The sequence below is a fragment of the Sturnus vulgaris genome, chromosome 27 (genome assembly GCF_052056855.1).
Source record: "Sturnus vulgaris isolate bStuVul1 chromosome 27, bStuVul1.hap1, whole genome shotgun sequence".
Classification (NCBI taxonomy): domain Eukaryota; kingdom Metazoa; phylum Chordata; class Aves; order Passeriformes; family Sturnidae; genus Sturnus; species Sturnus vulgaris.
The window spans coordinates 3957700-3982283 of record NC_142269.1 but is presented as its reverse complement, the minus strand read 5'-3'; the positions used below and the strand labels follow the sequence as shown (position 1 = coordinate 3982283).

Genomic DNA, 24584 nt, shown 5'->3' with positions numbered 1-24584 from the left:
AGACACACCGGGATCCCCATTAACACGATCCGGCGTTACCGGGGCTCACTGGGATCCCCATTAACATGATCCGGTGTTACCGGGGCTGCCCCGTCCCGCAGCACCGGGGAGGGGCGTGGCCAGGGGCAGGGGGGGCGTGTCCTCGGGGGGGGGGGCTGTACCTTCGCGCAGGCGCACTCCGCGCCGCCGCTTACGCAACTCCTCCCGCCGCCTTTCCCCCCCCCCACCCCCCACCCCCTCCCGCCCCCCGCGCGCGCTACGTGCGCGGCCGCGTGGCGCCGCCGCCGCGCGCACGCGCACGCGCCGTCCGCGTGCCTGCCTCCCTGTCTCCCTCCCTCCCCCCCCCCATCCCTCCCTCCCTTCTCCGCTCTCCCCCACCGGGGCCGCCTCGAGCCGGGAGCGCGCGCGCGCGCCCCCGCCCCTCCCTCCTCCTCCTCCTCCTCCTCATCTTCCTCCTCCTCCTCCTCATCCTCCGCTCCCGCCGCTGCTCCCTCTCGGTGTGTCCGTGCGGAGCCGCCGCGTCGCCCTTCCCGCGCCCCCCCCGCCGCCCCCCGCCCCCCCCTCCCTCCCTCCCCCGCCCCCCCGCCGCCGCCGCCGCCCCGCCGGGGGGGGCGCAGCCCCGCACCCCCCGCGCTCCCGCCATGCCGGAGAAGCGGCCGTTCGAGCGGCTGCCCGCCGACGTGTGCCCCCTCAACTATGGGCTCTGCCTCAAGCCGGACCTCATCGACTTCACCTTCGAGGGCAAGCTGGAGGCCGCCGTGCAGGTAGGGCCCCTCTCCCCCTTCTTCCTCCTCATCCTCCCCTTCCTCATCCTCCTCCTCCCGCCCCGCCCCCAAGGGGTCCCGCCAGCCCGCGCCTCCCCCCGAGGGGACCCCTCAGTCTCTTCATGGAACCCCTCAATCCTCTCCCCACCCCTTTCCCCCCTCATAGGAACCCTCGATCCCCTCCTCACCCCCGAGGGTGTTTTCCTCCTTCAGGGGACCCCTCAATCCCCTCTTCACCCCTGAGGGTGTTTCCCACCCTCAGGGAGACCCCTCAATCCCCTCGGGGGACCTCACAATCCCCTCCTCACCCCCGAGGGTGTATTCCGCCTTCAGGGGACCCCTCAATCCCCTCCTCACCCCTGAGGGTGTTTTCCTCCTTTAGGGGACCCCTCAATCCCCTCAGGGGGTTGGGAGCGGATTGAGGGGTCCCCTGAGGGTGTTTTCTCCCCTCAGGGGACCCCTCAATCCCCTCTTCAGCCCCGAGGGTGTTTCCCCCTCAGGGGATCCCTCAATCCCCTTCCCCACCCCCCGAGCGTGTTCTCCCCCCTTCAGGGGACCCCTCGCCCCCTCCCCAGTTGTGCCGTGAGGGTCCCCCCTCTCTCTCCGCTCCCCCCATTCCCCCCGCGCTCAGCGCCAGGGCCCGGCCGGGCAGGTGCAGGGAGGCCCCTCAGGGCTCCCCCCGCGCCTCCTCCTTTTATTTCCATTCACGATAGAAACACACTCCCCCCCCCCCCCCCGCTCCAAAACCCCTCCGGGACCCCCTAAACCCGGCTTGGCTGAGGGGGGAGCCCCGCCCAGCCCCGCTGCGGCTCCTCCCGGGGCAGCGCTGGCCCGGGCCGGGATGCGGGATCCCCGGGATGTGCCCGGCCGGGATCCCCGGTACCCCCAGGGATGCCCACCCGCCGTCCCCAGTGCTGCCCTGCCCTCCGTGCGGGCCTGGGGATGTGCTCGGGATTTTACTGGAAAAGCCAAAGCAGCGGTGAAAGGAGAAGTCCCCCCCGGTGTGGCTGGCTCCGGGTAGGCCTCGGTGTCATGGAGAGCTGGGAGGAGAGAGGCTGGGGATAAGCGGCCGGGGGAAAAGGTTTGCGGAGCACAAACGCCGCGTTTTTCTGCAAGGCGAGAAAAATCCTCCTCGCCGTGCTCGTGCTTCAGAGCCGGAACCAGTTCTGTGAAATCCTTCAAGTCTCTCTCAGTCATTCTCATTGGCTGCTCTGCCAAGATTTCCCGAATTTGCTTTCACGTCTTTTTTTTTTTTTTTTTTTTTTTTTTTCCCACTTGCGAGTAGAGATAGGTACAGAATTATAAAGGGATAACTGGTTGATTTGTTGGGTTTTTTTCCCCCCGCCGCCCGAAAATTAGATGGTCGCACAGAGAGCTTAAAAAAAAAAAAAAATTGAGGGAGATTTTAAGTCTTGAGATGTGAGCAGATCTAAGCCTGGCTGTGATGAAGGGGTGGTTCAACCTTGTTTTAAAGCGAGGTAATAAATGCAGGGAGGCAATAAAACCTGCAGGATGTGAAGCACAGGTAGAGAAGAGGGCGAGTTCTTCCCTGGGGAGTGTCCAAGGCTGGGGATGATGGGGAATCTTGTGACTTTGGGGACCTGCGGGAACCCAACCAGAGGCGAGGAACTTTGTGTCATGTGACAGAAATATTGAAATCTTAAATCTCCTCGCGGATTTGATCCCGGCTCTGGGGTTTGGTTCCAACCTCGGGGGCTGCTCTTGGTGCCTTTTGGGATTTGAGGAAATTCCCGATCTCTTCCACCTTAATCCCAACCACTTATTCCCGTCCTCGCAGCCGAGTCGCTGCTCCCCGGCCCTGTTAGAGCTGTGGGGCTGTAAATGGGATCACTGAAATCATCCAGGTTAAAAATAACACTCGGGGGGAGGGGAGCAGTGGCTTTTTAAATGGCTTTTTAAGCCAGCGGTGAGGAGAGGAGCGGTGAGCAGCAGCTTTGGGAACTTCTCTGGCTGCTTTGCAGGTTTTATTCCTTGGGCAGGGATTTTGGATTTCCTGCTGTGTTCAGGTGGGTTCCACCTGCAGGTTTGGAATCCTGAGCTTCCCCAACGCCACCTCAGCACGGGCCGAGGGAAAAGCGGTGACCCCACAGGTTCCAGGCTGTGGAAAAAAAATTTAAAAAAAACCCCTCTTGTTCATATCCTGGAGAGCTGCTCTGATGTTCCCACAGGAGAGAGGAGGGAAAAAAAAAAAACCCCAACAACCAAACCCCAGAGGGCGAGGGTTTTTTTTGAAACAGATCTAAAGAATGTATCTTTATTTTGGATAACTTTTAACACCCTGAACTGAAGGAGGAGCCTGGAAGTGGATCAGGGGTGAATTCACCTGCCTGAGCAGGGCTGGGAATCTGCAAAAGTTTCCTGGAGCTGCCAAGAGCACGGAGAAATCCCAGAAAATTCGAGGGGAGCTGCTCTGCACCTTGATGGGGAGAGGAACAAGCAGCTCACCCACAGGGTGCTTTCTGTGCCAAAAAAATAATCACTATCAGCAAGTTTTTATTGAGCTGGTCTAGAAAAGAAGACATTTGGGTGCTTTTGGGGTCAAATTACTTCAGTTAAGGACCTTGTTGGCCTTTTCTACCTGAACCTGAGCTCACCTGAGATTTTTCCTGTTTCCAGCACCCCCTGGGAGCTTTGTAAACTCATCAAGGCAAAAGTGGATTTATGTTAAAACACAAAATTTTGGATTTTTGGGTGGGGAAAATACTCATGCTGCCTCCTCTCGAAGATCCAGCTGTTGGTTTTTTGGTTTTTTAAATTTTTTTTTTTAAATACCCATCAACAATAATTGCCAGCTCCTCTGCAGTGATGCTTTCTGACCCACAGGTTTTGGCACCAAAAAAAAAAAACAAAAAACAAACCCACAAAAACCAAGAAAAAAAAAGTTTCCAGAGCCTCCAAAGTGCTTTGTTTGCTTTTTTATTTGGCATCTTTAAGGGCAGAGTGGAATTAGTGCAGGCTGTGGTGTTTAGTTAAGGTATTACAAATAAACACTTGATCGTTCCTACTCACTCCAATAATAGGATTTGCAACCCTCTGTGAAGAATTTGGGGCTTTCAAGCCCTAAAAAAAAAAAAAAAAAAAAAAAAAAAAATATCCCAGTCTTGGCTTTGGGGCAGGACACTTGTGTTGGCTTTAGGACCTATAAATAACCAGAAACACTTGATGCCCCAATAATAAATGTTGCCACTTGCATGGCAACTCCAGATAATCTGCAGAGGATAAAAAAACCTCTGGTGATGCAAAAGATAATAAAAGGTGGCAGCAGATTTCAAAAGCAGGAAAAAGGAGTGGGACCTGTTTGTGGTTTGTTTCCAACTCAGGGAATTGTTCCCTCTGGATAAAGGAATGATCCTGAAATTTTCACAAGTTGAATTTCACAGCTCTTTTTGACTTTCTACCCCTCCAAAAAAGCTCCTTCAGCTCCAGAATTTTTACTTTTTTCCCCCCAAAAAAACCTCCTTCAGCTCCATAATTTTCATTCTTTTCCCCCCTCCCATAAAAGCTCCTTCACCCCCATAATTTTTACCCTTCTATCACCCCAAAAAGGCTCCTTCAACCTCATAATTTTTACCCATTTCCCTCCCAAAAAAGTTCCTTCAGCCCCAGAATTTTTACCTTTTTTCCTCCCAAAAAAGCTCCTTCAGCCCCAGAATTCCTGAGGCTGGGATGGAAACCTGGAGTGGAGGTTAAAGGGCTGGGCAGCACCTCAGGGCTCTCCTGCTGTCATCAGCTCAAAAAGCAGATTTTTTTTATCATTTTTCCCTCCCAAAGAAGCTCCTTCAGCCTCAGAATTTTTACCCTTTTCCCTCCCAAAAAGTTTCTTTCACCCCCATAATTTTTACCCTTCTACCACCCCAAAAAGGCTCCTTCACCCCCATAATTTTTACCTTTTTCCCCTCCCAAAAAAGCTCCTTCAGCTCCATAATTTTTACCCTTTTCCTTCCCAAAAAAACTCATTTTGGAGTTTGAAGCTGTTCTTCCCCAGGCTCTGGTAATAACCCATCCATTAAAATCTGGTTATTCCAGATTTTCCCATAATATAATTTACATCCACACGAATACTTTTTTTGAAGTCCTCTCAGTTGTGTAACAATGACATCAACTGACAGGACATAATTCCCATTTATCACAGCTGAAAACTCCCCCTCCAAAAAAAAAAAAAAATTAAAAAAAAATAATAAAATGAAACCTTAAATGAACTATTTCCCAAGGAAGCCTGGTCCCAGGCTGAGCTGGAACAGCATCTCCTGTCACACTCGTGTGATTGTTCTGCCACTTGTGTCATCTCCCAACATTTTAATTTGATTTGTTGAGGGTGTGGGGATGCTTCTCCACCAGCACAATTAAGATTGTGGGGTGGAAATGGTTTATTTTTATTTTATTCCTCTCTTACTTGGAGCTTTAATTATTCCAGCCTTGCTTATCAGCACAGGGCATTTGCATTACTCAGTGTTTGGGTCAAACTTATTATTATGATTTTTTTAATTTTTTTTTTTTTCCATTTTTTTTTTGGCTACTAGGAGAGCTGGAACAAAGAGGGGATGTGTGGCCTTGGTGTTGCCAACAGAAAAAAAAAACCAAAAAACCAAAAAAACCCAAAGCTTCCTCCAGCTTTAGACTTTCAAATCCAAATTTTTAACCCACCTGTGATGAGGGGCAGGGTTGCCTCCCAATTTCCAGGTGTTTTTTTTTTTTTTGTTTTTTGTTTTTTTTTTCCTGCCCAGAAAATTCCTTTGCTTGGATTTCATTCACATCCCTGCCTTTAAACTCCACCGAGCTCATAGAAAAACTTTTATGTGAGAAAAAAATTTCCAACCTGAACCTTTTCAAATCCCTGCTGCAGTGCCTCGAATGCATCTCGGCAATATTTCGAGATATTGAACTGTTTTTTTTTTTTTTTCTAGGTTAGTTAATGATGCAATATCTGCTGGCCTAAGGAATGTATGGAGTGATCCTGCTGGTTAAAAATTAATTGTGACACTCTGGGGTTTGCAATCCTGGCCCAGTGCAGCTCTCTGGGTGGAGAATTTGTGTTCCTGGACACTGAGGAGAATTGGTCCAGGATAAATCCTCTGGTGTTCAGCGTTGGAATTTGTATTTTCAGCATGGGAAATGAAAGCTGGAGTGGAGAGTTAAAGGGCTGGGCAGAACCTCAGGGCTCTCCTGCTGTCAGCAGCTCAAAAATCAGATTTTTTAATCATTTTTCCCTCCCAAAAAAGCTCCTTCAGCCCCAGAATTTTGACCCTTTTCCCCCAAAAATGTTCCTTCAGCCTCATAATTTTTACTCGTTTCCCCCCTCCCATAAAAGCTCCTTCAGCCCCAGAATTTTTACCCTTCTACCACCCCAAAAAGGCTCCTTCAACCTCATAATTTTTATCCTTTTCCCTCCCAAAAAAGCCTCCTCCAGCCCCATACTTTTAACAGTTCTCCTCTCCCAAAAAAGCTCCTTCAGCTCCATAGTTTTTACCCTTTTTCCCTCCCAAAAAAGCTCCTTCAACCCCAGAATTTTTACCCTTTTCCCTCCCAAAAAAGCTCCTTCAACCCCAGAATTTTTACCCTTTTCCCTCCCAAAAAGGCTCCTTCAACCCCAGAATTTTGACCCTTCTACCCCCCAAAAAAGCTCCTTCAACCTCATAATTTTTACCCTTTTTCCTCCCAAAAAAGCACCTTCAACCCCATCACTTTGACAATTTATTTCCCCAAAAAAGCTCCTTCAACCCCATAATTTTTACCCTTTTCCCTCCCAAAAAAAGCTCCTTCAACCCCAGAATTTTTACAATTTATTTCCCCAAAAAATGCTCCTTCAACCCCAGAATTTTGACCTTTTTCCCCCCTAAAGCTGGGCTGGGTTTGGATCACAAAATTGATTTCTTTTCTCCTCCCTGTGAATTTGTGTGGATTTGCTTTGGAACGAAGAGAATTTACCCCAATTAATCCTGGAATTATTAATATTGAATTCCTCAACCCTTGGAATTTGTTAAAAAGATTTTACAATTTAATAAATCTCCTCGTTGAAGGTTTGAAATTCTTACAAAAGAACACACCCTGGAATATAAAACTGGAGTAAATTTAGGTGTCTATTTTTAGAGAGAAAATTACTAAAAACACACACACAGTTGTTGTAGTGCTGCTTTTAGAAAAAAAAAACAACCAAAAAAAACTCCCACGTGATAAAATTGGAATTATCTTGGCTCTGGAGAATTAATTTTTGGCTTCAGGACATCCCTTTGGATCTTTTATTTCAGGATTTTTTTTTTTTTTTTTTTTTTTTTGGTGTTTCAAATCCCTGGTTTTTAATATCTTAAAAAAAATATTTTTCATGGAATCTTTGCCTGCTTTGAGCACCAAGAGCTTTTCCAGCACCTTCAGCTCGTGTTTGGCACAACCAAATAATTGACATTTTTAGCTTTTCTTCCATCAAATATTCAAGTTTTTTTTTTGTTTTTTTTTTTTTTTTGAGGGGATTTCAGCTGTTTTTCTCTTGCTGGATGAATTTTCCCATTCCTTGCTCGTGGTTTTTGAATTTTGATGAATTCAATATTCAATTGAATTTATCCAAAACCAGGAGTTTCCAATCCTAAATTCCAGATAATTCCTCTTTGCCCACCTCATTCCTGAGCTGTGCTTCTCTCAATTAACCTTTCCTTGCTGAAAACTCCATTTATTATATTTATTTTTATTCTATATACAGCGATTTGAAGCAGGGTGACAACCCCACACCTCCCCTTTGCTCACTGCTTATACTTTCTGCAAAAATCTGCTTTTTTTTTCTTTTTTTTGGGTATTTAATACATAAAAATCACTGTTTTCACAGCATATCAGCCTTGCAGAACGTGGGATAAAAAGAAATAAATTCATTTTTGAGCTGTTTGTGGCTGCACCTCGTAGGGAGGAGGCTCCAGCTGGGAGGTGACAACGGGAAAATTTGATTTTCCCCTCTGAAATCAATTCTCAGAGTCTCACAAAGAGCTGAGATCTACAGGCTCCTGTACAGTGAATTTTAACTTTTTATTTTAGGGAGATTTCCAGCCAGAATTCCTGCCTGTACAGTGAATTTTATCTTTTTTTTTAGGGAGATTTCCAGCCAGAATTTCTGCCTGTACAGTGAATTTCACCCCTTTTTTTGTGAGATCTCTATCCAGAATTTCTGCCTGTACATTGAATTTTACCTTTTTTTTTTTTGGGGGGGGATAGTTAGAAAATGAACATTTTTTTTTTTTTTTACCCTCCTGGCTCCTTTCAGATATTTTCTACTCTGCTGCCCTCTCATAAAACTTGATATTGGCAGAAAGTAAAGAAAAAAAAAAAATCTAAAACCAGATAATTGCCTGTTTAAGGAGCCTTTGGATTTTTTCTTCTTAAACCTCAATTTTTTTTTATTTTGCAGGCTCAGTGCTGCACTGAAAGTTGTGTGTTGGAAAAAAATTGTTTTTTTAGAGATCAAGCCCATTGTTAAATTCACATTGTTTGCAATTTGGACAGCTCCAAATCCAGGCAGATTTGGATTTATAAATTGAATAAAGATCTCCAGACATTTATAAAAAGATTTTCTCATCCTGATTTTTTTTTTTTTTTTTTTCTAGAAAAACTCCCAAACTCCAGGATTGTGGTAAAAAATGTTGAGCTTTGATTTTTTGGGGGTTTAGTGGGGAGTTTTAATTTTTCAGTTTTATGTAATCAGTTGAGGAAAAAAAAAAAAAAAGTGAATTTTGGGTTGTAAATCTTCCCTGGAAAAATCAAAATTTTCCCTGTGCCACCTCAGCTGTTAGATTTATTCTAAGTTCTTAGCAAAAACATTTTCACAGTCAGGTTGGGTTTATTAATTAAAATTAATTTGCTTTGAATTCCATCAGGAATTATTTATTATTTACACGATATTTCTTAATTCAACAATTCCATAATTGCAGGGATTTTTATGAGGTCAGAGAGGTCTGGGCTGAACGTGCATGAGGAATGGATGGAGCATCCTTAGGGACAGCTCTGAAATCCCAAATTTTCATTCCTGAAATCCTCTTTTAGCCACAAATTTCCTCAAATTTTGGTTTTTCTGTCCCAGCTGGAATCATTGCTGGGTTATTTATTCCCAGGTCCCTGCTGGCAGGGGGACTTTATAAATAAAATAAAATTAAAATAAAATAAAAATAAAATAAAATAAAATAAAGATGGGTGAGCTGGCCTGAGCATGCCCAGAGCTTTGGGATGATGGAATTTGGGATGGAAGGGACTCCCAGTCCCCTCCCAGTCCCCTCCCAGTCCCTCCCAGTTCCTCCCAGTCCCCTCCCAGTTCCTTCCAATCCCCTCCCAGTTCCCTCCAGTCCCATCCAATCCCTCCCAGTCCCCTCCCAGTTCCTTCCAATCCCCTCCCAGTCCCCTCCCAGTCTCTCCCAGTCCCTCCCAGTCCCAAGGTGCCCAAATGGAAAGTTCCAGGGGTCCAGGGGCAGGCACAGCTTCAGTGGGAAATCCCTCCCAGGGAAGGATCCATCCTTGATTCCCATCCAACCTCATCCTCTGGCAGTTTCAACCCCTTCCCCTTTATCCTGACACTCCAGCCCCTGGGAAATTCATTCTCCCCTTTTTCCAGCCCCTTGGAAATTCATTCTCCCCCTTTTCTTGACATTCCAGGCCCTTGGAAATTCATTCTCCCCCTTTTCTAGGCCCTTGGAAATTAATTTCCCCCTTTATCCTGGCACTCCAGGCCCTTGGAAATTAATTTCCCCCTTTATCCTGGCACTCCAGGCCCTTGGAAATTAATTTCCCCCTTTATCCTGACACTCCAGGCCCTGGGAAATTCATTCTCCCCCTTTTCCAGGTCCTTGGAAATTCATTCTCTCCCTTTTCCAGGTCCTTGGAAATTCATTCCCCCCCTTTTTCCAGGTCCTTGGAAATTCATTCCCCCCCTTTTCCAGTCCCTTGGAAATTCATTCCCCCCCTTTTTCCAGGTCCTTGGAAATTCATTCTCCCCCTTTTCCAGTCCCTTGGAAATTCACTCTCCCCTTTTTCCAGCCCCTTGGAAATTCATTCTCTCTCTTTTCCTGGCACTCCAGACCCTTGGAAATTCATTCCATTTTCCTTCCTGGTTCCTTTCAGGTACTGGGAGACCTTAAACCCAGTTAACCCCCAAACCTTCTCTTCTGCACAATCCCATTTTTTCCAGCTTTTCCTCCCAGCAGAGCTGCCCCATCCCTCTGCTCAGCCTTTGCTCTCCTCTGGACTCTCTCCTTGTCCTTCCTGTGCTCACATCCCAGAGCTGCAGCTTCCCAGTTCACACCTGGATCCCTGGAATGATAACCTTTTAAGGTTATAATAGTGGGGAAAAAAATTAAAAAAAAAAAGGAAGTTTATTCGTGTTAAATCTGGTTGGATTTTACAGAAATTTGTGCTCCTTTATTTAAGTTCCTGCTAGAAATCCCATCCTGGACAAGCAGGATTCCTAACTTGATCCAGCCTGATCATTCTGGTAATTCCAGCCATAAATTTCTGCCTAACTCTCTGGTTTTAATCCCAAATATTTTCCCCCTTTGTAATTAATTTCTATTTAATTTGAATTCTTCTGTATTCAGGCTGTCTCATTCAAACTGAGAACTGGCACAGCCCCACGGTTTATTCCTAGGCTGGGAGCTGGCACTGGGGAAATAAAGCAAAGAGTTTGGAGCCAAGAGCTGGCAGCAGGGAAGCTGCCAGGAAAAGGGGAAGGAAAAATCTCCTGGCAGATGTTTTGTGTGAGCTCTGGGAGCGTGGAGCACACACAGAGCTTGTGTTGGTCATGTCCTCCCAAAGCCCCACAGGAGGCTGATGGGGCTCAGGGGGTGTTTGGGTTGGGTTTGGGGTGCCAGAACTGCACAGGGCTCCCCTGGATTGGGTTTGGGGTGCCAGAACTGCACAGGGCTCCCCTGGATTGGGTTTGGGGTGCCAGGCCTGCACAGGGCTCCCCTGGGTTGGGTTTGGGGTGCCAGAACTGCACAGGGCTCCCCTGGATTGGGTTTGGGGTGCCAGGCCTGCACAGGGCTCCCCTGGATTGGGTTTGGGGTGCCAGAACTGCACAGGGCTCCCCTGGATTGGGTTTGGGGTGCCAGAACTGCACAGGGCTCCCCTGGGTTGGGTTTGGGGTGCCAGAACTGCACAGGGCTCCCCTGGATTGGGTTTGGGGTGCCAGAACTGCACAGGGCTCTCCTGGGTTGGGTTTGGGGTGCCAGAACTGCACAGGGCTCCCCCGGATTGGGTTTGGGGTGCCAGGGCTGCACAGGGCTCCCCCGGATTGGGTTTGGGGTGCCAGGGCTGCACAGGGCTCCCCTGGATTGGGTTTGGGGTGCCAGAACTGCACAGGGCTCTCCTGGGTTGGGTTTGGGGTGCCAGAACTGCACAGGGCTCTCCTGGGTTGGGTTTGGGGTGCCAGAACTGCACAGGGCTCCCCCGGATTGGGTTTGGGGTGCCAGGGCTGCACAGGGCTCCCCCGGATTGGGTTTGGGGTGCCAGGGCTGCACAGGGCTCCCCTGGATTGGGTTTGGGGTGCCAGGACTGCACAGGGTCCCCTGGATTGGGTTTGGGGTGCCAGGACTGCACAGGGTCCCCATTGGTGACTCTTCAGCCCTGTTTGTTACCCAGCGTTCTGTCATTCCCACTGGAGACAGTGACTGGGCACAGCTCACAGCACTGCAGAACCTCCTCCTCCTCCTCCTCCTCCTCCTCCACCTCCTCCTCTTCCTCCTCCTTTACCCCCCCAATCCTCCTCCTCCTCCTTTACCATCCCAATTCTCCTTCTCCTTCCCCATCCCAATCCTTCTCCTCCTCCTTTACCTCCCCAATCCTCCTTCACCTCTTCCTCCTCCTCCTCCTTCCCCATCCCAATCCTCCTCCTCCTCCTTCACCCCCCCAATTCTCCTTCACCGTGGTAGCCGTGGGAAGGGGTTTTAACCCTTTAAGTGAGGCAGGAATAAGATGCACAGCTCCACGGTCGAGTTTCATGACAGGAAGGAAGAGCCGAGTTTATTCAGGAACACTCTTGGTTTTATAGCAGGACTGCAACTGCCAGAGCAGAGAAAAGGAGATTGGGTCAGAGAGAAGACACCCCATGGCCAGGGCCTGGGCACACACCACAACACGTGTTTGATTTTGTTATTAATTTTTTTTAAATTTTGACTAAATTATCACCCTGGGAGAAATTCTCCCTGGCCTTGAGCTGGGCCAGCTCATGGGCTGGGAACAGAGCTGAGAAGTTCCAGCCTGGAATATTTTTCAGGCTGTAATTTTCTTACTTTTTCAATATGTGTCCCACACACCATCCCAATCCTCCTTCCCCATCCCAATCCTCCTTCACCCCCCCAATCCTCCTTCCCCATCCCAATCCTCCTTCCCCATCCCAATCCTCCTTCCAACAGCTGCTGCTGCTTTCTAGCTGGGTGAGAGGTGGGAATTCTCCTTTCTGGCTGGGTGAGAGGTGGGAATTCTCCATTTTAACTGGATGAGAGGTGGGAATTCTCCTTTCTGGCTGGGTGAGTGGTGGGAATTCTCCTTTTTAACTGGATGAGAGGTGGGAATTCTCCTTTCTGGCTGGGTGAGAGGTGGGAATTCTCCTTTCTGGCTGGGTGAGAGGTGGGAATTCTCCTTTCTGGCTGGATGAGAGGTGGGAATTCTGCCTTTCTGGCTGCATGAGAGGTGGGAATTCTCCTTTCTGGCTGGATGAGAGGTGGGAATTCTCTTTTCTGGCTGGATGAGAGGTGGGAATTGTCCCTTTCTTGCTGATGCTGATGGGGTTTGTGTTGCAGGTGAAGAATGCCACCAACCAGATCGTGATGAACTGTGCTGACATCGACATCATCACGGCCTCCTATGCCCCCGAGGGAGATGAAGGTAGGAGCCTTTCCTGCTTTCATTTCTGCCCCTGGGAACTGCTCCAGCAGCTCTGACAACAAAATCATGGCATGCTTTGATAAGCTCAGCCCTGCCCCTGGAAGCACAGAATTCCTTATCTTGGTTCCGTGCTGGTCTGGTCACTGCCAGCTGGGTTATGGGAAAAAAAAATTCCTTCAGTGAGGAAATTCATCCAGTTGAGTTATGGTGAAGAAATTCCTTCAGTGAAGAAATGAGTTCAGTTGGGTTATGGTAAAAAAATTCTTTGAGCTGTGTTATGGTGAAGAAATTAATTCAGTTTGTTGTGATAAAGAAATTCCTTGAGTTGAGTTCTGGTGAAGAAATTAATTCAGTTTGTTGTGGCAAAGAAATTCCTTGAGTTTGTTATGATAAAGAAATTCCTTGAGTTGAGTTGTGGTGAAGAAATTAATTCAGTTTGTTGTGATAAAGAAATTCCTTGAATTGTGTTAATGGTGAAGAAATTCATCCAGTTGTGTTATGGTAAAAAAAAAAAATTACATCAGTGAAGAAATTCCTTGAGCTTTTTTTTTTTTTTGGTGAAGAAATTCCTTCAGTTTGTGTGGTAAAAAAAATCCTTAAATTGTGTTGTAGTGAAGAAATTCCTTAAATTGTGTTGTGGTGAAGAAATTCCTTAAATTGTGGCATTTGAGAGGATTTTCTGATTTTTGGATCAAGGTGATTGTGTGCAGGAGAACAGGATCTGCCTCAGGAAAAGGAATCCAAGCTCCTGGAAAAATTTGGAACACTCAGCTGCACTCCTTGATTTGCCCAATTTATATTTAGAGGGGATTAGCAAACACACACAAAAAAATTAAAATAAAAATAATAAAAAAAAAAGGAGATTTGGCAGCTCATTCATGAAATGAGGGAGGTGTGGAAAGAAAAGAAAAGCTCAGGGTGAGCAGAGCAGTCCTGGCCTTGTCAGGGATGATTTTGGATGGTTGGACTTGAGAGGTTTTTGCATTTTTGGATGGTTTGGAATTTTGGATTTTCAGAATTTTGGAATTTTTAAAAATTATTATTATTATTTGGGACATTTGCATTCTTGCATTCTTGGATTTTTTGAAATATTTTTGGGGCATTTGGATTCTTGCATTCTTGGATTCTTGCATTTTTTTTTTTTTTAAATTTTTTGGGGACATTTGCATTCTTGCAAATTTTTTTTGAAATTTTTTGGGGACTTTTGGATTCTTCCATTCTTGCTTTTTTTTTTTTTTTTATTTTTTTATTTTTTGGGGACATTTCTTGCATTCTTGCATTTTTTTTTTTTTAATTTTTTGGGACATATCTTGGAATCTTGCATTTTTAAAAATTTTTTTGGGACATTTGCATTCTTGCATTTTTGGATTTTTAGAATTTTTGGATTTTGAGAATTTTGGGACTTTGACAATTTTGGGATTTCTGGAATTTTGGGATTTCTGGAATTTTGGGATTTCTGGAATTTTGGGACTTGGAGAATTTTGGGACTTTGAGAATTTTGGGATTTCTGGAATTTTGGGACTTTTGGAATTTTGGGACTTTGAGAATTTTGGGATTTGGAGAATTTTGGGACTTTGAGGATTTTGGGACTTTGAGAATTTTGGGACTTTTGGAATTTTGGGATTTCTGGAATTTTGGGACTTTGGGAATTTTGGGACTTTGAGAATTTTGGGATTTCTGGAATTTTGGGATTTCTGGAATTTTGGGACTTTTGGAATTTTGGGACTTTTGGAATTTTGGGATTTCTGGATGTGTTTGAGTTTGATCCTCAGGCCTTGTGAAGGAATTTTGGAGCAGCTGGGAAATCCTGCTGGAATTTGGGAATTTCCTGGGAACTTTTCCCAACCCAGGGGTTCCTGGAGGGTTTTGCAGCTTCCCCTGGAAATCCCAGCAGCTCTTTGGGATTTGTGAAAATTCAGGAATTGTGATTTTTATTCCAAATGCTGCTGTAGGATTTGAGGTGCTGCCACTTCTAACTTCAATATTTAAAATATTTTATGTGGTTTTTTTTCTGATTTCAGTGCTAACAGATCTTCTTTTCACCCTTTATTTTTCATTTCCTCGTTTATTTTAATTTTTTCTCCATGACAAAAAAAAATTTAAAAAAATTAAAAATAATTTTTTTTCCTCCCAAATCCCCAGAACCACCACCAGCAACTTTTTATTTTTATTTTTCTGCTGCAAATCAGCCCAGGCTGTTCTCTAATGTTCAAGTGATTTATTTGCAACCTTGCAGTGCCAAAACTCCACACTGGGGCTTTTTTTTTTTTTTCTCCAGGAGCTTTTAACAAAAAAATATTGTTGATGGTTTTTTCCTTGGTGCTGTTGCTGTGGATGAAATTATTGGCACTGAATAAGAAGTTTCAACAAAACCAAAATGAAAAAAAAAAAAAAGAAATTTAAAAAAAAAAAAAGGGAAAAATTAATTTGGAATTTTTGCTTTATGTCCTGTTGTTTTGGGGTTTGATTTTTACTTTTTTTTTTTGTTTTTTTTTTGTTTTTAAAGGAGCTGCTTTGAGTTGTAGAAAACCCTGATGGTTTCAGGGCTTTCATTTTCACCTCTGTGATTTTTTTTGGGGGGGTTTAAAAGTTTAAAACTTCCAAAGCAAAAAACTAAAATTTAAACGCATTTATAGAGATGCTCCCAACTGAGAGAGGAGGAGAAAATTGAATTTCCATGGTGAGCCTTTGGCAGGAGCTGCACACCAGGCACATTCCTGTGTTTCAGGAATTCTGAAATTCTGAATTCTTTGCCATTAAAAACTGGAAAAAAAAAACCCCAAAAAAAAGGAAAAAAAGGAAAAAAAAAAAGGAAAAAAAAGGAAAAAAAAGGAAAAAAAAGGAAAAAAAAAGGAAAAAAAAATTAAAAATGTTTCATGCTTTGTTTTTGTGATGTTTGAAATCCTTATTGCTGCATTCCTGTGCTCAGTGAACCTCTGGGCCAGCAGGATTCCTCCTGGAGGAATGAATTAATAAATTAATAAATAATTAATAAATTAATAAATTGCCAACAGGTGTCCAGCCCCACCTGGGCAGGGTGATCCTCTCAGGGATCAAAATCCAATGCTGGGACACAAATCCCCCCTTTAAATCTTCATTTCCCACCTCATTTCTCCTCTCCTCTCTCATTTTCTGCCTCACCATCCTCGGTTTTAAAAAGCAGAAAAATTCCAAATTTTTCTCTTTGTTTGGGTTTCTCCTCAGTGCCCAACCCAATCCCTGCTGCAGCTGCTTTTGAAAAATCTTGGAACTTGAGGAGAGCCTCAAATTAATCCTGAAGGGATTTTTTTTTTAAATTTTTTTTATTTCCTCCCCCTGTAATTTATTTCTTCATTGTGTTTTTTGTTTGTTTTTGGTTTTTTTTTTCAGCGTTCTGCAGCCCAGCCCGGTGATTAAATCAGATTAAACACCGAGCAGAGCTCTGTAAAACCTGCACTTAAATCCAATTTCATTCCTGCAACTCCTGCATTGGAGCAGAGTTGGAATTAACTCAAGTTTAAAGCAGGAATTCCCACAGCTCCAGAATAAACAGAACCGAGAATTTCATCACAATTCAAACAAAAAAAAAACAAAAAAAACCCCAAAAAACAAAAAATTAAAAAAAAATCACATTTCCATTTTTTTCCCCTGTGTCAGTTTGGAACACCCTGCAACTGAAACCCAAGCCTTGCACTGATACCTGAGCATGGAAAACGAGAACTTGTGTGACTTTAAAATTAACATTTCACAGCACTTTTTGTCATTTAAGGCCTCCCACGAGTGACAGGTTTTTGTTTTGGGATGAAAAAAAAAAAAAAAAAAAAAAAAAAGAATCGTTTGTGTCAGGGCTCGCAGAGTTGGTTATTCCAGATTCTTTTATTTTTTAATTTTTAATTTTTTTTTTTTTTTTGGCTGAAGGAGAACAGATCCCCACGACCCAGGCAGGATTTGATGGATCAGGAAAAGGAAAAAGCTGCAGGTTCCCACTTTGGATTTTTGTCACCCACAAAGAATTCCTGTGCTATGTAAAAAACCAAAATATTTCAGTTTTGGGCTGGTTTTATCTCAGCAACCCCAATGCAGGGCCCTGCTCCTGAGAAATCAAATTAAAAAATTTAAAAATTAAAAAATTTTATATTAAAAAATAAAAAATAAAATTTCTGAAATCAAATCGAATTTATTCTGTGGTTCAATCCAAGCAAAAACCCCACCCTCACCTCCTTTGCTGTGGAGATTAATGAGATTTTTCAAAGCCACAAATTAAGTAAATAAATCCCAGATCCCATTTTTCCTGCAGCTTTGGGGTTTTTTTGGGGTTTTTTTGGTGTTTTCTGGTTGGATTTTTTGAGTTTTTCAGCCCAACTTTCACTCTTGGGTTCTGCAGAAAACTTTCCCTGCCTTGGAATTCCTGCCACAACATCCAGATCCCATTTTTCCTGCAGATTTGGGGTTTTTTAGGGATTTTTTTGGAGTTTTCTATTTGGATTTTTATATTTTTCAGCCCAACTTTCACTCCTGGCTGCTGCAGGAGCTTTCCCTGCTGTAAAATTCCCACCACAACATCCAGATCCCATTTTTCCTGCAGATTTGGGGGTTTTGTTTGTTTTTTTTTTTTATTTTTTCAGCCCAGCTTTCACTCCTGGCTGCTGCAGGAACTTTCCCTCTTGTGGAATTCCCACCACAACATTCCCAGGACACAGATCCCATTTTTCCTGCAGCTTTGGGGGTTTTCTGGGGTTTTTTTGGGGCTTTCTGGTTGGATTTTTTTGATTTTTTCAGCCCAACTTTCACTCCTGGCTGCTGCAGGAGCTCTCCCTGCTGTGGAATTCCCACCACAACATCCAGATCCCATTTTTCCTGCAGCTTTGGGGATTTTTGGAGTTTTCTATTTGGATTTTTTTGATTTTTTCAGCCCAGCTTTCAGTCCTGGCTGCTGCAGGAGCTCTCCCTGCCGTGGAATTCCCAGCACCAGGATATTCCTGTGGTTCCTCCCCCTCAGTCACTCTGAACTGACCCTGCCTTGTTGGTCTCAGCTGCTTTGGGGTGAATTTGAAGAGTTTTGAGCACAAAGCCCTTGCCAGGCTGGTTCTGATCCCTGTGATGTTTTATTTTTATTTTTAATTTTATTTTTAATTTTAATTTTGATTTTATTTTTTTTCTCTCATTCCAGAGGTTCATGCCACGGGGTTCAACTACCAAAACGAGGATGAAAAGGTCACTCTGTCCTTCCCCAGCACCCTGCAGAAAGGTGAGAGGCCTTGGGGGGCTGGAATGGGACTGGAATTCTCACCCTGGAATTCCTCCTTGGAATTCTTCTCCTGGAATTCCTCCTCTGGAATTCCTGCCCTGGAATTCCTCCCTCTGGAATTCCTCTCTTGGGATTCCTGCCCTGGAATTTTTCTCCTGGGATTCCTGCCCTGGAATTCCTCTCCCTAGAATTCTTCTCCTGGAATTTCTCCCCTGGAATTCCTCCCCTGGAATTCCTCTCCTGGAATTTCTCCCCCTGGAATTCTTCTCCTGGAATTCCTCCCCTGGAATTCCTCCCCCTGGAATTCCTCTCCTGGAATTTCTCCCCCTGGAATTCCTCTCCTGGAATTCTTATCCTGGAATTCTCCCCCTGGAATTTCTCCCCCTGGAATTCCTCTCCTGGAATTTCTCCCCCTGGAATTCCTCTCCTGGAATTCTTCTCCTGGAATTCCTCCCCCTGGAATTCCCCCCCCTGGAATTCTTCTCCTGGAATTCCTGCCCTGGAATTCTTCTCCTAGAATTCCTTCCCCTTGAATTCCTCCTCTGGAATTCTTCCTTGGAATTCCTCCCCCTGGAATTTCTCCCCCTGGAATTCCTGCCCTGGGGATGTGGCCCCTCTGCAATTGCAGATTTTTGGGGAATTTTGTCCCCAGTCCTGGAGCAATGATTGCAATTCCTGCCTCTCCTCTGGGCACAGGAAACTTGGGAATTTCCACAAGAAACTTTGGAGTTAATGCAGGGGATTTTGGAACTAGCATAGAGAACTTTGGGATTATCACAGGGAATTTTGGAATTAGCACAGAAAATTTTGGGATTAGCACGGGGAAGTCTGGAATTACCACAGGGAACTTTGGGATTAGCACAGAGAACTTTGGAATTTCCACAAGAAACTTTGGAATTATCACAGGAATCTTTGGAATTATCACAGGGATGTTTGGAATTATCACAGGGAATTTTGGAATTATCACAGGGAGCTTTGGAATTTCCACAGGGAACTTTGGGATTAGCACAGGGAATTTTGGGATCAGCCCAGGGAATTTAGGGATCAGCCCAGGGAATTTTGGGATCAGCCCAGGGAATTTTGGGATCAGCAGAGGGAATTTAGGGATCAGCCCAGGGAATTTAGGGATCAGCAGAGGGAATTTTGGGATCAGCAGAGTGAATTTTGGGATCAGCCCAGGGAATTTTGGGATCAGCCCAGGGAATTTTGGGATTAGCACAGGGAATTTTGGGATCAGCCCAGGGAATTTTGGGATCAGCAGAGGGAATTTTGGGATCAGCAGAGGGAATTTTGGGATCAGCCCAGGGAATTTTGGGATCAGCCCAGGGAATTTAGGGATCAGCCCAGGGAATTTTGGGATCAGCAGAGGATTCTCCTCCCTGCCCACTCTGGGATCGTTGTGCAGCTGCTCCAGCTCTGGGAGTCTCAGCTGAGCTCTGGGGAAACTCATTTGTCTGGGAATGGAGGGCTGGGATCATCCCAGCTGGAAAAACGATCTGAGGGATGGGGAGGGGATGGGATGGAATGGAATGGCTGATCCCTGGGGTGAGGATGAGGATGGGAATGGCTGATCCCTGGGGTGAGGATGAGGATGGGAATGGCTGATCCCTGGGGTGAGGATGAGGAGGATGAAGATGATGATGATGGTGGAATGTTTGATCCCGTGGGATGATGAAGATGAAGATGAAGATGGAATGTTTGATCCTGTGGGATGAAGATGAAGATGATGATGGAATGTTTGATCCTGTGGGATGAAGATGAAGATGATGATGATGATGATGATGGAATGTTTGATCCTGTGGGATGAAGATGAAGATGATGATGGAATGTTTGATCCTGTGGGATGATGATGAAGATGATGATGATGATGATGATGGAATGTTTGATCCTGTGGGATGATGATGAAGATGATGATGATGATGATGATGGAATGTTTGATCCTGTGGGATGATGATGAAGATGATGATGAAGATGATGATGGAATGTTTGATCCTGTGGGATGATGATGATGATGATGATGGTGATGAAGATGATGATGATGGAATGTTTGATCCTGTGGGATGATGAAGATGATGATGATGATGATGATGATGGAATGTTTGATCCCGTGGGATGATGATGATGAAGATGATGATGATGAAGATGGAATGTTTGATCCTGTGGGATGATGAAGATGATGAGGATGATGATGAAGATGGAATGTTTGATCCCGTGGGATGATGATGATGATGAGGATGATGATGAAGATGGAATGTTTGATCCTGTGGGATGATGAAGATGATGAGGATGATGATGAAGATGGAATGTTTGATCCTGTGGGATGATGATGATGATGAAGATTGGAAGGTGGAACTAACCCAAAAAACCCCCAACCTCCTGTGGGAAATCCTGGGGTTTATTTTATTTATTCCCCAAACCCAAATCCTGGGGTTTATTTTATTTATTCCCCAAACCCAAATGCTGGGATTTATTTTATTTATTCCCCAAACCCAAATCCTGGGCTTTCTTTTCTTCAGGCCTCAATCCCACCCCAAATTTCTATGTTTTGCTCTCCCTGCAGGCACAGGGACGCTGAAGATTGACTTTGTGGGGGAGCTCAATGACAAGATGAAAGGATTTTACCGCAGCAAATACAGCACGGCCAGCGGGGACACGCGCTACGCCGCCGTCACACAGTTCGAGGTCACTTTGGGCTTTATCCACTTCCATTCTGGTTCTTCTTCTTCTTCCCTTTTTATTTCTGTCTCATTTTTCATTTCGCTTCTTGTTCTTGTGTTTGTTATTTTCTTTGGATTCGGGATTTTTGGGTTTTATTTTCGTTTTTATTTTTGTTTTCGTATTAAGATCTTCTCCTTTTCCTTCTTCTTTTCCTTCTTCTTTTCCTTCTTCTTTTCCTCCTTCTTTTCCTTCTTCTTTTCCTTCTTCTTTTCCTTCTTCTTTTCCTTCTTCTTTTCCTTCTTCTTTTCCTTCTTCTTTTCCTTCTTCTTTTCCTTCTTCTTTTCCTTCTTCTTTTCCTTCTTCTTCTTTTCCCTCTTCCTTTTCCTTTTCCTCTTCCTTTTCTCTTCCTTTTCCTCCTTCTTTTTCTTCTTCCTCTTCTTTCTCCTTTTTTCCTTCCTCTCTTTCTTTTCCTCCTTCTTTTCCTTTTCCTTTCTCTTCCTTTTTCCCTTTTCTTCCTTTTCCCCTTTTCCTTTTCCTTTTCCTTTCCCTTTTCCTTTTCCTCCTTCTTCCTCTCCATTTAATTTTTAATTTTTATTTAAGTTCTCTATTTTTATTTTCATTTTAATTTTCATTTCTAAACAGAATCTATGATGCAAGAAGCAAACACACATTTTCTTACCTTCATCCATCCCCTCTGCATAAATACCAAAAATATTTTTAAAAAAACTTTAATAAAAATGTAATTTTTAACGTGCCTTTACCTGGGTATTTAATGTTGTGCAAACCCTGGACAAACCCAGAGCACAAAATGAGCATTTTTGGGTTCTTTTGGCCAAATGTGGGGTGGTTGGAGCTTCAGCCCTGCTGTGATTCTGCTCAGTCTGAACAATCCCAGCAGAGCTCTGAGGCCTCTGCAGCTGCTTTTTATTACAAACCAGCAGTGAAATCAGAATCCAAATCATTTTCATGATCTCATCCAGAGGTCAGCAGTGCAGCCCAAACCACAATTCTCCCTCTTTTTGCTTGAAATAATCTGAATTTTTTTGGGTTTTTTTTTTTCACCACCACCTCCTGCGATTGATTTCTTTAATTCTCTTTAATTAATTCTCTTTTTTTTTTTTTTTTTTCCAGGCTACTGATGCTCGCAGAGCTTTCCCTTGCTGGGATGAGCCTGCAATTAAAGCAACATTTGACATTTCCTTGGTGGTTCCCAAAGACAGAGTAGCTTTGTCAAATATGGTGAGTTTTTCATGTGCCAATAAATATCTTCATTAAAATCGTGCTAATTGATCGTTAATAATTTGCCTTGATAACAGCTGGGAGTACAATCTGTAATAAATGAGGAGAGAAACACAAAATTTGATTTGGGGAGAGAAACACAAAACCTGAGCAGGTTTAAACCTGGTGGTTTTCAAAAAAAATTAAATTAGAATTGATTTTATGTGCTGCTTGATTAAGGGAATGTTTCCCTTGGTTTGTTTGTTTTCTTGGGTTGGTTTTTGGTTTGGTTTGGTTTTTCTTTTTTTTCCCTTGGCTTTTTCTTTGTTGTTCCCTTGGTTTTTGTGGGTTTCCCTTTTGGGTTTTTCATGTTAAAATCCTGAATTTCCAGAGATTCTGGTAAGAAATTATTTCAGCTTTCTCTGGTTATTCCTTTTCCCAAATCTCTTTAAAGAGCTGCTTGAACCCAAACACTCCAAAATTCTTTGTGCTGTAAAAAACAACATTAGGGTAAAAAAATTCAGGTTTTGGATCCCCAAACTGCTCTGGCCTGGCTTTGGTGGGACTGATTGGAAATTTTAATTTGAAATTGTGATTGGAAGTTCTCCTGAAATTCCAATTGGAAGTTTTGATATGAAATTATGAATTGAAGTCCTTGTGAAATTCTAATTGGAATTTTTGATTTGAAATTGTGATTGGAAGTTCTCCTGAAATTCCAATTGGAAGTTTTGATCTGAAATTCTGATTGGAAGTTCTCCCAAAATTCCAATTGGAAGTTTTGATCTGAAATTCTGATTATGATTTAATTTGAAATTACGATTGCAAGCTCTCCCAAAATTCTAACCAGAAGTCGAATTTAACCATCACCAACCCCCCAAAGCCCCGAACCCTTCACTCTGTCAAACCCCCCAAATTCCCCAAACCCCTCAAACTCTTCACTTTATCAAACCCCCTCTATTAAATATCAAACCCCCAAACCCCCAAACCCCTCACTCTGTCAAACCCCCCATTAAATATCAAACCCCCAAACCCTTCACTCTATCAACCCCCCCCTATTAAATATCAAACCCCCCAAACCCCACCTATTAAATATCAAACCCCAAACACCCCATTAAATATGAAACCCCCCCAAACCCCCTCTATTAAATATCAAACCCCCCTGTTAAATATCAAACCCCAAACCCCCCTATTGAATATCAAACCCCCCTGTTAAATATCAAACCCCAAACCCCTCCTATGAAATATCAAACCCCCAAACCCTTCACTCTATCAAACTCCCCTGTTAAATATCAAACCCCCCCATTAAATATCAAACCCCCCAAACCCTTCACTGTATCAAACCCCCCTATTAAATATCAAACCCCAAAACCCCCCTATTAAATATCAAACCCCAAACCCCCCTATGAAATATCAAACCCCAAACCCCCCTATGAAATATCAAACCCCAAACCCCCCTATTAAATATCAAACCCCAACCCCCCCCAATGAAATACCAACCCCCAAACCCCCCTATTAAATATCAAACCCCCAAACCCCCCTATTAAATATCAAACCCCCAAACCCCCCTATTAAATATCAAACCTCCAAACCCCCTATGAAGTATCAAACCCCCAAACCCTTCACTGTATCAAACCCCCCTATTAAATACCAAACCCCCCAAACCCCCTATGAAGTACCAACCCGCAGACCCCCCTGTTAAATATCAAACCCCCCTATTAAATATCAAACCCCCCTATGAAATATCAAACCCCCAAACCCCCCTATGAAATACCAAACCCCCAAACCCCCCCAATGAAATACCAACCCCCAAACCCCCCCATTAAATACCAATCCCCAAACCCCCCTATTAATATCAAACCCCCAAACCCCCCCTATGAAATACCAACCCCCAAACCCCCCCATTAAATACCAACCCCCAAACCCCCCCCATTAAATACCAACCCCCAAACCCCCCCATTAAATACCAACCCCCAAACCCCCCCCATTAAATACCAACCCCCAAACCCCCCCCATGAAATACCAACCCCCAAACCCCCCTATGAAATATCAAAACCCCCAAACCCCCCTATTAAATATCAACCCCCAAACCCCCCTATGCTGAACCCCCAAGCCCCAACCCCATCGCTGGTGCCGTTGTGCAGAACGCCGTGGAGCGGCGGCCGTACCCCGACGACGAGAGCCTGGTGGAGGTGAAGTTCGCGCGCTCGCCCGTCATGTCCACGTACCTGGTGGCCTTCGTGGTGGGCGAGTACGACTTCGTGGAGGCGCGCTCGCAGGACGGCGTGCTGGTGCGCGTCTACACGCCCGTGGGCAAGGCTGAGCAGGGCAAGTTCGCCCTCGAGGTAAAGTTCATTTCATTTAATTTCATTTCATCCAGGATTCTGGGTTTATTCAGGGTTCTATTCCTGGGTTTTGGGAGGTTTTTGGTCATTTTTTGCGGTTTTTTTCGTGATTTTTCGGAGATTTTTCATGGATTTTTGCGATTATTTTCCTCTTTTTTTGGGGACTTTTCATTGCTTTTGGCAGAATTTGTCGTGAGTTTTTTCTTGATTTTTTTGTGGATTGTATTCCTGGGTTTTCAGGTTTTCTTCCTTGTTTTTTGGGGTTTTTTTTCCTTGGGTTTTTTCATGGTTTTCTGAAGGCGTGCTGGTGCGCGTCTACACGCCCGTGGGCAAGGCCGAGCAGGGCAAGTTCGCCCTCGAGGTAAAGAGCATTTCATTTTATTTCATTTCATCTCAGTCTCTGGGTTTATTCAGGGTTGTGTTCCTGAGTTTTGGGGGATTTTTGGTCATTTTTTAGGGTTTTTCCTTGTTTGTTCGTGATTTTTCATGGTGTTTTTGCGATTTTTT

General features: G+C 44.5%; 1 protein-coding gene across 1 annotated transcript in view; it reads left to right on the top strand.

The window, feature by feature from the left end:
- Positions 1–542: 542 nt before the first annotated feature.
- NPEPPS (aminopeptidase puromycin sensitive) overlaps positions 543–24584 on the top strand; it is a 59374-nt gene continuing 35332 nt past the window's right edge. The window contains exons 1-6 of the mRNA XM_088179422.1: positions 543–764; positions 12548–12632; positions 17782–17859; positions 20420–20541; positions 21649–21756; positions 23877–24077. Of these exons, the coding sequence (XP_088035548.1) occupies positions 642–764; positions 12548–12632; positions 17782–17859; positions 20420–20541; positions 21649–21756; positions 23877–24077 (717 nt within the window). The 5' untranslated portion in view covers positions 543–641. The remainder of the gene's footprint in view (positions 765–12547; positions 12633–17781; positions 17860–20419; positions 20542–21648; positions 21757–23876; positions 24078–24584) is intronic.